This window comes from Chiloscyllium punctatum, chromosome 17 (assembly GCF_047496795.1).
Source record: "Chiloscyllium punctatum isolate Juve2018m chromosome 17, sChiPun1.3, whole genome shotgun sequence".
Classification (NCBI taxonomy): Eukaryota; Metazoa; Chordata; class Chondrichthyes; order Orectolobiformes; family Hemiscylliidae; genus Chiloscyllium; species Chiloscyllium punctatum.
This window is the reverse complement of record NC_092755.1, coordinates 72,209,593-72,223,707: the sequence shown is the minus strand read 5'-3', so window position 1 is coordinate 72,223,707 and position 14,115 is coordinate 72,209,593. Positions and strand designations below refer to the sequence as shown.

Genomic DNA, 14,115 nt, shown 5'->3' with positions numbered 1-14,115 from the left:
ATTGACGTTAATCAATTATATATGTTGAAATGCAAGATTTATTCATATTATAAGATATTATATGTGAAGAGTTCCAGAATTGTCCAGTTTTTGTCATTTAACAACATCTTTCAAAAAGGCTAATAGATGGTGGACAAATTGAATTGTTCAAATGTTAGATCCATAAATATTTGTTATGCAATGGATCAACAGACACGGAGAATGAGAGATACACATCAGCCATAATCTTATTGAATGGTCTATTCTTATTCTTAAGACTGGAAACCTGATAGCATGTTCACGATATGTTGGCATAAAATAATGCTTTTCATTACATAATGGTACTACAGCTTTAAGAGGTGTGTTTTATTCTTTTTCTATGAAGAAAAGTAGAGAAAGAGGTGCTGAGTGATCTGTTCAAAGCCAGTAAACAGCTGGTGAAGCCTTGGTTTTTTTCAAAAAAGGTCGGAACAACAGAAGCAGTCTGAATGCGCGGGGTCAAGCTCCCACAGAACCAGGATGTTTAATGTTAGCTTTCAGCAGTTGCTGGGGTCTTGAAGCTGGATGTGGACGTTCTTATCCCTCTCTCTGTTACAGCTCAAAGCTTGGGCTCTCTTTCTGCTACTAAAATTGCATGTGAGATCATCTATTTTATTGAATTTGTCTCTGCCAAAGCTGTATTTACGGGAACAGTTAATTAGCAATAAATAGATCGATTATTTTGTTAAGCATTTCAATACAGTTAAAGTTAAGACAATTCTTTTCTTTTTCTTTTGTCTGTACTTTAATTGGAGTGTAAAATTAAAGTGTGCTTTGCTCAAAGTTGAGCAGTTTGACCAATCTGCGTGTTTCTGGAACGCAACACCTTACATTTACCATTAACATAAGAAAACCTTAGAGTGTAGGTTATCTTCTTAATATATTATGAGAGATCCATATCAGTTAGATCCCTAGAAGTTTCCAGCATTATACTCAAAACGGAGATCTACAGCATTTTAAATATTACAGGATCTAATAGCACTTGCAAAAAGATAATGCAAAAGTGGACAACAGAAAAGAACACTAGAGCTAATGATTAGATAACCTAACAGACAATGAATTAACATGAAAGCAAAGTACTGTGAATGGTTGGAAACAGAAATAAAAACTGAAAATGTTGTATACTCAGGTCGGGCAGCAGAGGTAGAGACAGAGTTCACATTTCAGATCAATGGTAGAAGACCATTGAACTAAAATGTTAACTCTGGTTCTCTCTCCTGTTATATCTGAGATTGAAGGTATGCACTGTTGCTCTAGTCCCAATAATCCATGGGACTAGAGCATAAAATAAAAAACCTTTCCCCACTTACCAGGATGAAATTAAATATTTAATCCCATCAGATTTAACAACCTGGTTTCTTAATAAACACAAATATCAATTTACTATCAAAACTAAACTTGTTCAATTACGATGCAATAATTGGTTAACAGAAACAGTTGACAATCTAGAATTATAATTGCTTCTCTCTATAAATATCCTCAAAATAAATACACATACACAATTCAGGGAAGATGAGAAGAAAATTTTCTGCAGAATTCAGCTTTCAAGAAAAAACAATTGGCTAAAGGTTACTTTCAAAGGGAAAAAGGATAAAGCATACAATATTCTGCAGTGAGTTACCCTGAGGCTCTGTTACGTGATCAAACCACTAATCATGCATGGCTATGTCAGCATGAAATCTCAGACATGGCTTGCTGAAGAAACACCAACTTGAGATGTTCTTCCAATCACTGTTTAAAAAGAACAGAGAGATTTTATCCAGGGCCAAAATAGAGAGTTTGCTTAGCAAAATTGGAGCACAGCTTGTTCAAACTACATTAGATGAAACAAGGAGCTCTCCACGTCAGTCACTGTCCCCAGGAGGGACAACAGCAAAGCAAGCAGTTAAAACCAAATCTCTGGAAATCTTTTAACAAGGCTTTTTAATGTCCACAGTAAACTTCAATGAACTCTTTAAAAGAAGCCACTCTAGGTACAATGCCCACGCAATAGGAAAAAGCAATTACATAAGTGATAGAATTCTATGACATTCAGGCAAATCAGAATAACTAGATCACACTTAGAACACAGAGCTCAACTTTGGTCATTTGACTGCAAAAAAAAATCTATTTGCATTAGAAATAAGAGCCATATGCTGTTGGCATCCAGCTTCAGCAACTAGCTCAGGCTGAAGCAAACAGGGTGAAACCTGGCATCCGGTTAGATCGGATCATGGTATTAAATCACAAGTCACATCCAACACTACTACTACTTGCAGTTCCACAATGTTGCTGATCTCTGACATTATGTTATCTTGCTTTTATCCACAATACGGTCATTTTTTGACTTGATTTCTTCAACAGGCTAACTGGCTTCTCATTCTTTGCCCTCCACAAACTCTCAACTTTTCAAACCATGGGGCCTGTATCCTGTACTCACTATGTCCTATTGTCCATCATCAAGTCCTCACTGGCTTATGCCCACTATGTCTTCAACACATTCATTTAAAATACTGGTTACCTTCAAAGCCCCCATGGCACCTCTACCCTTTGGACTTCCAACTAGGGCAGAGGCTTTGTGCACTCCTCCCATCTTCTTTCCCACCCACCCCGCTAGTCTTGATCAAAGTGTTGACAGTGAGTTTCCAGGTGCTTCTAAGTAATTGGTTGTAAAACCCATTGTGACACACTGAGGTTGTGAAGAGGTACAACAGAAATGCAAGCATTTTATTTCTTGCTTGTGCAGATAAATCATCCTCTGAACACGAGTCCTGTATTTTATCAGAGAAAAAAAAGTTACCTATAAATAGGCTACAAACCTAGATTAAACTAAATTTTTTAAAAAATAAAGTACAGCCTTTGTATAAGCTATTATAGCACTACAATCAGTTGGCATGAGTTGTTTTGGTGTAACAGATGTTATTGACTTACCACGTGCTAGGATGCAGCAAAACCTCAGGGAGACCATATTACATAACTAGACTAGTAGAACTTCAAAATAACCAGACATCTATATGGTAGATAAACGTCCACTCCATTCTTGATCATGGTGAGGTTAACTGAAATAGTCATGGACTACTAGTATCATTTCACTGTCAGGAACCATTGACACACACCACTGGCCTCCAATTGGGCCTGTACATTTGTGTAGTTCATGATCCAGCCTTTGCATTAGATCCATCGGGCCAGTTTCTGTTTTTGCCTAAGTTTGACCCTTCACAGTTTGGTTACTGCACCCAAACACATCCAGCAATGTTCACTATACAGTAACCAAGAGCAAAAAGAGTGTGGTACTGGAAAAGCACAGCAGGTCAGGCAGCATCCAAGGAGCAGGGAAATCGACATTTCGGGCAAAAGCCATTCATCAGGAACGTGGCTGGGAACCTCAGGGGTGGAGAGATTAATGGGAGAGAGGTGGCGATGGGAGGAAAGTAGCTAAGAGTGCAATAGGTGGACGCAGGTGGGGATAAGGGTGATAGGCTGCAGGGGAGGGTAGTGCAGATAGGTGGGAAGAAAGATGAGCAGATGGGACAGGTCGTGATGATACTGAGCTGGAAGGCTGGAACTGGCATAAGGTGGAAGGTGGAGGGGGCGGGTAGAATGTGGAAACTAGTGAAATCCACATTGATGCTATGGGGTTGGAGGGTCCCGAGGCAGAAGATGAGGCATTCTTCCTACAGGCATTGGGTAGTAAGGAATGGCAATAGAGGAGTTCCGGGACCTGCATGCCCTCGGCAGAGTGGGAGAGGGAGTTAAAGGGTTTGGCCATGGGGTGGTGCAGTTGGTTGGTGCTGGCATCCTGCAGTTGTTCTCTGAAGTGCTCTGTGAGTAGACGCCCTGTCTCCACAAAGTAGAGGAGACCGCATCAGGAGCAATGGATATAGTAAATGATGTGTGGAAGCGGAGGTGAAATTTTGATGAATGTGGAAGGCTCCTTTGGGCATTGGACAGAGGCGAGGGGGGTGGTGTGGGCGCTGGTGGCAGGGAGGATGGGTTTTTGAGGAGCGTGGACCTGACATCCACCCCTCCCCCTGCCCAACCCCCACTCCCATTTATCTCTCCATCCCTGAGGCTCCCAGCCTCATTTCTGATGAGCGGCTTTTGCCCGAAACATTGATTTTTCTGGTCCTCGGAAGCTGCCTAACCTACTGTGTTACTCCAGCACCACGTTCTTGACTCTAATCTTCAGCATCTGCCGCACTCACTTTCACCTAGTAACCAAGAGCAGGGATCCTGATGATTTCCCATCCCCTATTCCCCTCACTTGGACAGAGTTGCTGGTTCAGCACAGAGCAGGTGCGAAGCCAGGTATCTCCTGGTTTGGATGGGAAAAAAGCAGCATGGGTGCTATTGGTGAAAAAAGACAAAAGAAAAAGGTGTTGACTGGTCATCAGATGGACTCAGAATGGTCAAGGCATTGCAATGAAGAATATTCGTGGAAAATATTTTGTTTAATTTTTACAAAAGATGCAACATTGGAAAGTGTCAGCCTTGGGCCCATTTTTGAATTGTACAATGATTTGATAGCTTTGATGTGTCCTATTTTGGCGTGAGGCTTGCACAGATAGAAAATGGCTCAGCCTTATTTGTAAGATTACTTACAAGACAGAAGACCAGGGGACAACAGTGCAGTGGACATTCTTCATGACAACACCTCAACTAATCACAGTTGATTCATCACCAATCCGCACCCTCTTTTCATGCAGTATAAATTATTGCAATATGGCAACTTATTGTCCTAAAGAGTCCGTCCTAAAGACTGAAAGGTGAAAGGCATTGACAGCATGCCCGTTTTCAGCAAAACTCAAACTTCTGTACTTCTAAGCAACAAACTGTTAACAATTCAAATGAAATAATCAGGACTAACATCAGAATTCCACCTCTGTATTATCAAGTCCAGCTAAGAAACATAGAAAATAGGAGGCGTAAGCCAGTTAGTTGGCCCTCTGAGCCTGCTCCACAACGCAATATGATCATGACTGAACATCCGAACCAGCACACAAGCTGTTCTTGCTTTCTTCCCATATGGTTCGATCACTTTATGCCTAAGAACTATATCTAACTCCTTCTTGAAAACATTCAAAGTTTTGGCCTCAACCACTTTCTGTGACGGAGATTTCCACAGGGACATCATTCTGGGTAAATAAATTTCTCCTGATAAAGAGCCCTTAAATTAGGCGGATGTGTGCTGACATTGCCAAGTGCATCTGATTTTATAGGTTTTGGACAAATTTTACTCACAGTAAAGGTTCACCGAAAACGTGTTTGCTATTCAAGATAAAGGCTTATCCAACATGATCCATACACATAATGCAATACTTTACCAGCATAGGGGCGAGCAAATCTAAAGTGAACGATGTTGAACAGACCATTAAAACACATATTTTTCAGGGGAATTAAAATGAAATAATTCCAGGAACGTACGGCCTGATTAACACCTTGATGTCCACTTTAATACCACAGCGTGTGTGAATTTACCCCGGACACCTTTGGCGTTCTATATCGGAAACTACACAAACTCCAAACCTTATCGACTGCCGCCAGTTTCCAGCGTAATCATCTAAAGCCGATAATGTAAAGGCTCATCAAGAGAAGCGAACCGCCTGAATGAAGCAGCCGACCCGAACGAAACCTGCGCACGTCTCCCGTAGGACTTCCCGTCTCTATCGTCGCTGGGATAATGACGACAGGGGGATGGCCCAATGCGGCGCCGGTTCAAATTTCTGCGCGCTGATCACCCGCCACTTCTTTACGCCATCGCGTCAATGGCGAGAGAAATGGCGGATTATCGGCTGAATTGTCGGCGGTGCTTTGTTTTTTTTTGTTCGCGGTCGGCGTTGTGCAGGCGCCGGCGGCCGGCGGCCGGGGCCTCTTGGTTAGCCGGTCGCTCTGAACATGGCGGTCGGAGTTGGAGAGTGAGAGGATTTTGGTTAAACACCTGCCGCCCGTTCCGGCCCCGGGGATGGCGGAGTGTGACTGGACACGGCGATGAGACCGAGCCGGCGATGCAGGGTGCGACTTCTTACTGTTTTGTCATTGATGATAAACTGACCAAACTCCCCCCGGGCATCGTTTTGATGAAGGGTCACTGGACTCAAAATGTTCACTGTTTTACCCTCTCCACAAATGCTGCCAGATCTGCTGAGCGCGCACTTCCTTTTTTGTTTGAGAACTTCAGTATTTGCAGTTATTTGTTGATCAAACATTTACGTTTGGTTGCCAGCAGAAAGTGTTATAGAAGCCCCCTGCATCTATGCAGAAAGCCGCTGGGTTTCCTCAGTATTTACTCCGTTTATTTCGATCCCCTGCATCGGCAGTGCGTTGTTCTTGTTTACATTGGATTGTATGTGAAAATAGTTTTAGACTAGCGATAATGAGACTCGTCAATTGTCACAACCTGGACAGCGGTTATGATAGTTTAAAGAACAAAGACCGGCAAGAATTTCTGATCAGTTTTGAGGAGACTTCTCTCGATCAAAAAATGCCCCTGTCTCACGCCTAAAGAAGGAGCTGAGCTCCAAAAACCTGGGAATATTCAAAATAAGAAACAGTGGAAGAAAGCGTGTGTCTGATGAATGTACAAGTGACAGAATCATTGAGAAGCAGCTCTTGCAATTACAGGTTATTTCTCTCCCATGCCTGCTAATGATAATAGTTGGTCAACTAACTTTGAGGCTATCAGCAGCAAACATGGAGCAGTGATAAAGCTGGGGCTTATAGCTGAGGGAAGGGAAGTGAGGAGGAGCGGTAAAGACGCTGCACATGGGTGAGAGACTGCAAAGAGGAGATGGATGCGAGGGAAAGAAGAGGTGGGTCAGCAAAGGATCAAAAGAGGTGAATGCGTAGAGGAGAGAACAGTCTTAAATCTGTCAACAAAGGAATGTTCATCTAACTGAAAACTGGGAAAGATTGAAGTCAGTGAGATAATGAACCTTTTGGAAATGGATGTGTGGAGTCACTAGCTTAAGGCTGCATAAATTCAGGTGCCATTTGATTGAAAACAGGTAGAATTACTAATGTTATTAGCACAGTTATTTTGGATAATTTAATACTGAACAGGATTATTTCATAGGAAAGATGTGCTTTTGTGGTATCACAACTCAAAATGTTTCAAAGATCAAATTTCTAGAGATATGCAGTGACTATTAATGATAAACATGCAATTGTGCATATATTAAGATCCCATTAAAAATGCCTCTTTAACATTGCTATTGTATCTACTTTTACCACCTCCTCTGGCAGTGCATTCCAGGCACTTACCACCGTCTGTGTAAAAAAAAAACAACCTGCTTCTCACATCTCCTTTAAACTTTCCCCTTTTACCTTAAATCTATTTCTCCTAGTAATTAATAGTTCTAAAACAAAAACAGAAATTACTGGGAAAACTCAACTGGTCTGGCAGCATCTGTGGAGAGAAAACAGAGTTAACGTTTTGGGTTTAGTGACCCTTCAGAACATTTCTGACCTGGGTAAAGGATTCTGACTATTCATTTTATCTTTGTTTGTTCTTTGGTATAAGAGCAGCAAAGAGACAGTATGTGAAGAGACTAGCAGCTCTAACATAAAGGGGAATTTGAAACTCATCTATAAAAATTTAAATGTTAAAAGGTGGTGAGAGCAATTGGGAACCAGTTATACATCAAATGGGTTTTACACATAAGGTAGAGAGCCTGATTACAGTGCTAAACTTTGCATATGGCTTTACCAAGACTGAAAATGCGGTGAATGCCCAGTCAAAGAGGAGGCTGTTGATTTATGGGGTGGGTTAAAAAATTGATAGAAGTATTTGAAATGTTGCTTGAATTTTAACATAAGTCACCAGGAGCAGATGGAATGCATCCAAGAATCTACAGCAGATGCAGTGTGGATGTAAATTGTGGAGTTATTGGCTATAATCTTCAGAATTTCCTTGGATACAGTGGTTTTTCCAGAGGACTAGGAAATAGCAAATGTCACAGTGGTAGAGAAGATTTTAGAACTGATAATCTGAGACTAAGTTAGCAATCACTCGGAAAAATGTGGATTCGTTAAAGAAAGCCAGTAGAAATTTGTTAAAAGCAAATCATGTTGAACTAACTTATTTGAGATTTACATAGAATATAGAACATCACAGCACTGTACAGGCCCTTCGGCCCTCGATGTTGCGCTGACCTGTCATACCAATCTGAAGCCCATCTAACCTACACTATTCCATGTACGTCCATATGCTTATCTAATATTGACTTAAATGTACTTAAAGTTGGCGAATCTACTACCGTTGCAGGCAAAGCATTCCATATCCTTACTATTCTCTGAGTAAAGAAACTACCTCTGACATCTGTCCTATATCTATCGCCCCTCAATTTAAAGCTGTGCCCCCTCGTGCTCGCCGTCACCATACTTGGAAAAAGGCTCTCCCTGTCCACCCTATCTAACCCTCTGATTATCTTATATGTCTCTATTAAGTCACCTCTCAACCTTCTTCGCTCTAACGAAAACAGCCTCAAGTCCCTCAGCCTTTCCTCGTAAGACCTTCCCTCCTTACCAGGTAACATCCTAGTAAATCTCCTCTGCATCCTTTCCAAAGCTTCCACATCCTTCTTATAATGCGGTGACCAGAACTGTACACAATACTCCCAAGTGCGGCCGCATCAGAGTTTTGTACAGCTGTAGCATAACCTCATGGTTCCGGAACTCGATCCCTCTATTAATAAAAGCTAAAACACTGTATGCCTTCTTAACAGCCCTGTCAACCTAGGTGGCAACTTTCAAGGATCTGTACACATGAACACTCTCTGCTCATCTACACTACCAAGGATCTTACCATTAGCCCAGAACTTTGCATTCCGGTTACTCTGACCAAAATGAATCACCTCACACTTGTCCGCATTAAACTCCATTTGCCACCTCTCAGCCCAGCTCTGCAGCTTATCTATGTCTCTCTGTAACCTACAACATTCTTCGTCACTGTCCACAACTCCACCGATCTTAGTGTCATCTGCAAATTTACTAACCCACCCTTCTATGCCCTCATCCTGGTCGTTTATAAAAATGACGAACAGCAGTGGACCCAACACCAACCCTTGCTGTACACCACTGGTAAGTGGACTCCAGGATGAACATTTCCCATCAACCACCATCCTCCGTCTTCTTTCAAAAAGCCAATTACTGATCCAAACTGCTATATCTCCCACAATCCCATTCCTCCGCATTTTGTACAATAGCCTACTGTGGGGAACCTTATCGAACGCCTTGCTGAAATCCATATACACCACATCAACCGATTTACTCTCATCTGCCTGTTTGGTCACCTTCTCAAAGAACTCAATCAGGTTTGTGAGGCATGACAAAACCGTGCTGACTATCCCTAATCAAATTATTATTTTCTTTATAAAGGAAATAATTGTTGATGATGTGTACTTGAAGTTCTGTTTGATAGAGTTATGTAATAGATTTGCCAGCAAAATTGAATTCCCTGATATAACAACAGTGCAACCCTGTCCTTATGAAAAGACATATATCCTTGGATGTTCAGTTAATTTGGATTGGTAATAAATGCCAACATCCCATGAATGAATAAAAAAATTTAAGGTGTCTCACAAAAGGTTAACAGATAATGTAAGATCATACAGGGCGAGGGGTAATATATTAGCTTGGATAGAAGATTGGCTTACCAGTTGAAAGCAGAGCGTCAGGATAAATGGGTCTTTAACTGGTTGAGGTGCCACAGAATTTTGTCCTTGGACCTTAACTATTTACAATCTATAATAACTTGAATGCAGGGATAGAACATACTATAGCCAAATTTATAGATGATACTAAAATAAGTGGTAAAGAAAGTTTAAATTAAGAAATTTTATAAATGGATATGGTTAAGTTGGGTGAAGAGAGAACTTGGCTGAGAGAGTTTAATATGGATAAGTGTGAAGTTATCCAATTCGGTCAGAAGAATAAAAAAAGCCACTTATTATCTAAATGGAGTGTAAACTTCAAAACAGTTTGGTGCAGTGTGATCGTAGTTTTCTTGTTTGTGAATTCCAGAAAGCTAATACGCAGGTGCAGGAGGTAATAAGGAGGGGCAAAAGGAATTTTGACATGTATTGACAAAGGAATGGCGTATAAAAGTAGGTAAGTGTTGCAACTGGATGAGGCATTGGTTAGACTGCATCTGGTACAGCATACAGTGTTGGGAAAAGATGTAATTTCATGGGAGGCAGTTGAGAGGAGGTTCACTTGATTAATTCCAGAGGTGAAAGGCTTGTCCTATAAGGAGAAATTGAGTTGTTTAGAAGGATGAGAGGCAATATAATTGTGGTATTTAAGGGGGATTGATGATTGGGGGAGTGGAGTAGACGTAGGATGGATGTTTCTTATTGTGGGGCAATCTGGAATGAAAGGATATAGTTTTAGGCTCAGGGATGGCAGATTTAAAGCAGAGATGAAGATGAATTACTTCTGTGAAGGGTTCATGAATCTGGAATTCACTACACCAGAATGCAGTGGAGGCAGGAACCCTGAATACATTTAAGGAGAAAATAGATTTTTAATTAGTAAGGGTTTATGTGGAACTGACGGGAAAATGAAGTTGAAGGCAAGACGAGATCAGTCATAATTGCATTAAGTGGCTGAGCAGGCTCAAGGAGCTGACTTGCCTACTCTTGCTCCTAGTTCTTATCACCATCTTAAAAACATTTGTAAAACAGGACATTTACCTTTGCTTCCCACAGTCTGTGATCAAGGTGAGACCAAGAGTGGTGATAACAGATTCTGAACATTTAAGGAGGGGTATTGGGGACAGTACAATGATGATTTTCTAGTTTGGCTCCTGGGTTGAAAAGGAAGTCTGTGTGAGGGGAGGATGATTAAATTTGGCCAATCTTCTGGGTTTGGGTGAAGGAAAGATGATTTGTTCAAACATAGAAGATTCTGAAAGGATTATTGACAGGGTGGATACTGAGCGGTTGCTCCCCCCAAGGTAATTGAAAACACAGGTGCATTGTCTCAAGATAAGAGGATGATCATTTCGGACCAAGAACTTGAAAAATTCATTCATGCAAAGGTTATCCATATTTGGGATTCTGTTGTCAATAGGTTGTGAATGCAGCATTTATTGAATATCTTTAAGACTGAGATACAGAGATTTTTGATCCCTCAGGGAATCCTGGTTCCAGGACCGGGCAGTGTAGTTAAAACGAGGATTGTGTTGAATGATATAACAGGTTCCTTGAGCCATGTGATCTTTTGTTATAGGAGTGGTTTTTGATCTGGAATATTGCTTTATAATACTCTTGGGAGGAGCCTTGGGACCTTTATGATATTAAAGGTGCTTGATAAATACTCCATTGCTTTTCTTTGATTTGCTTGTTTTCTTATCCCCTGTATATGGGAAACAATGTCTTGAAAATAAGAAAGAAATAGGATTAATTATTTGTATCCTTGCTGAATTTTATAATGGACCTACACTCAGCATACTGATAGTAGGTCAGGAACTATTATGTTTTATCAATGAACTTTTCTCAGGCTTTAAAACTCAACCATGGAACCAACATCCTACCTCTGGGTTTCCAAATCACTTCAAAAGTGTTGTAATGATTATGATCCGCAGCCCACGAATGAGGACTCTCTATTTAAAAGGACCCTGTTAGAAGTAAATGGTTGCAGGACACCTTGCCTTGAGGAAAGGGTATAGAAAGACTACACACACACACACACACACACACACCCCGAGAAGGGATGAGCTCTTTCCTGTGGTTGAGGGGAAATAGGCTAACCATCCAAATTGGCAGCTATTGCTGAATATTGTGGAGGCTGAATGCAGAAGGGTGAGGAGTATAGGACCTTGGGGAGCAGTTTTGCAAAACATGTAATGACCCTATTTGGTTTGGAAAGGTGAGTGGCATCCAACACTCTGACTTTCCTAGCATTTTCTTATACAGCACTCCTCAGCCCAATACGTTTCAGTTCCACATATTCCTTTTTCCAAGGAGCCTCCATCTGAATGGCTACCATTCATCCTTTCCCCTCCTCCTTCCATTGTCATTTCACACTCATGTCTTAGTCACCTTCCACAAATGTTTTATTTCCATCCTCAACACACACTTCTCTTCTTGCATCTGTAACCCTTTCTTTGTTTGCTGGGTGAGAAACTGTCAACTCCAGAATGAGGCAGAGAACCAGCGTGTGGGGGTTGGGCCTCTAGCCATTGACATCTGGAGTTTGGTAGAAGCAGATTCAGTTGGGCCTTTCAAAACCGGATTGAATTTGTACCTGCAAAAAATGCAAACAACGGGTAAAGAGTAGCACTGTGAGAAGTTGAATTACTCTTGCAGAGAGCTAGCATCTCTCAGTGGACTGAATAATCTTCTGCACTGTCACCAGTCGGTGATTCTATAATAGCATCTTTCAATGAATTCCACCATCTCAATATTTAAAGGCAGAGGAGGGATCACATTGCAGTCTTCTGGGTGATAGGCCAATTGATTCATCTTAATTCATCCATCCAGGATTACTGTGCACATTCACGTTACTCTAAATAGTTATCTCTTAAACAATTCCAATGTTTTTGCTTCTCCTTCTCTGCTTGAAAATCTATACCAAATGTTGACTGTTCCCTGCATAAAGACTGATATCAGTCCTAATGCTAACATTCATTAGTTTGAACCTGTGTCTTGTTGTTCTACTGTTTGAAGTTGTGTTCTAGAACAGCCTTTTCTATTCTGTTTCCTATCTGTGTACTTCTAGATCAGCTCTCAAACTCCTCTCTCCTAGCTTTTTCAACACTAGACGTCAGTGTTTAGATTCCAATCATTATCATTTTTTCAATTCTGATTAATTAATCCCATTTTCTGTTCCATTCTTCCATTTGGTACATTTGGTGAATGTTTTGTGTTGTTTAAGTGAAAGTCCTGTCACCTGTAGCTAATTTAGTATTTGAAAGACAGTGATTAATTACTTGGTCCTATATATTCTGGTAAACCAACTAAGCTTTCAGTTCAACATTTTGGTATTAATAAACGACCCAAACTAGAACAAAGTCAATTGCTTATAGACCCTTTATTTTACTGGTGACGTATACAAATAAATGTTTAATTTTAGGGGTACAGTCAGGTGATGACACATTGAAAATGAAGCTCAGGTAGAGAATCTGATGCTAGAGTTTAATATGTAAGGGTTGAGAGCATGCTGTGCAATTGTCTTGTAGTGCAGTACTCCTTCAGGTTTACTAGAGCATGTTTAATTTTTTAAAAATGGTCAGTGGTTCAGTTGATCAGAAAAGTTAATGGTGACTGGTAGTCAGTTGGAGCCCAGCATAATATCTGTGAGCTGATTGGCTGCTTGGTACTACTGTGCCATCATAGCTGAAGTCATAAAACATCACTTCATCATTATTTGTAAAATGTCCGTATATCATACAGTGAAATAAACTCTCATTACTGTTGTTCAAACTATATTGGATGCTTGCAGACAAATTTATTGGATAGGTCTACACAATTTTTCACTTTTGGGAATTTATTTCCAAGTTCACCATTCTGCAACCTGTGTACAATGGTGAGTACCTATCAATTATCTTTTCTGTTTATCTACAATAATATATTTCTGCACAGTGAAGTTGCTCATTGTCAGCACCCATTTGATCTCTGGCTCTGTTTCCACATGATATCTATTCATAACACAAGCTGGTTGTACGATTTCTATGTACTCAGCTGCAGAGTACTTCTCTTTAAAGATCAATGTGTTTTTTAATCATTGAAACCATTTACCTAGAAGGGAAAGAGATAAGATTATAATTCATCATATTTCATGATACTAGTTGTTAAATTGCATTTGGGCATGTGCAGGTGTGGCAGTCTTTGGTGCAGGAGTACAAAGTCCTTCTGCCAGGGGCATCTCACCTGTCGGAGGAAGAGAAAGAGCAGCCTGGCTCTAGCTGCACTGAAATCACAGGCTATTACCATGTAGGAGTAAGAGGAAGTGGATGAAAAAAACTTCATAGTACTTAGTGATTCACTTGGCGATGTGTTGCAGCAATTTTGTGCTTTGTTGATGCGCATTTCAATGAATGAAACAATTTATTTGAAGTTCTTCTCCCAGCTCCTATTCGATTGTATCCTGAATTTTCAAGTGAACGGTATGATCAAA

General features: G+C 40.7%; 2 protein-coding genes across 6 annotated transcripts in view; one reads left to right on the top strand and one right to left on the bottom strand.

Annotated features, from left to right (window-relative positions):
* The window catches only part of denr (density-regulated protein), a 37,874-nt gene extending 32,214 nt beyond the window's left edge, over window positions 1–5,660 (bottom strand). The window contains exon 1 of one of the 2 annotated variants that reach the window (XM_072587413.1): window positions 5,524–5,660. The gene's annotated coding sequence lies outside the window, so the exon portion shown is untranslated. Of the gene's footprint in view, window positions 1–5,421 lie in introns of both variants that reach the window. The other variant, XM_072587414.1, reaches the window with a different exon arrangement.
* A 112-nt stretch (window positions 5,661–5,772) lies between these two features.
* Window positions 5,773–14,115, top strand: part of LOC140487955 (coiled-coil domain-containing protein 62-like) — a 53,659-nt gene continuing 45,316 nt past the window's right edge. For 3 of the 4 annotated variants that reach the window (XR_011962977.1, XM_072587411.1, XM_072587409.1), the window contains exon 1: window positions 5,773–6,009. Coding sequence is in view for 3 of the 4 variants with exons in the window: in XM_072587411.1 (XP_072443512.1) it covers window positions 5,775–6,009 (235 nt within the window). In the remaining variant the exon portion in view is untranslated. The remainder of the gene's footprint in view (window positions 6,010–14,115) is intronic. The other variant, XM_072587410.1, reaches the window with a different exon arrangement.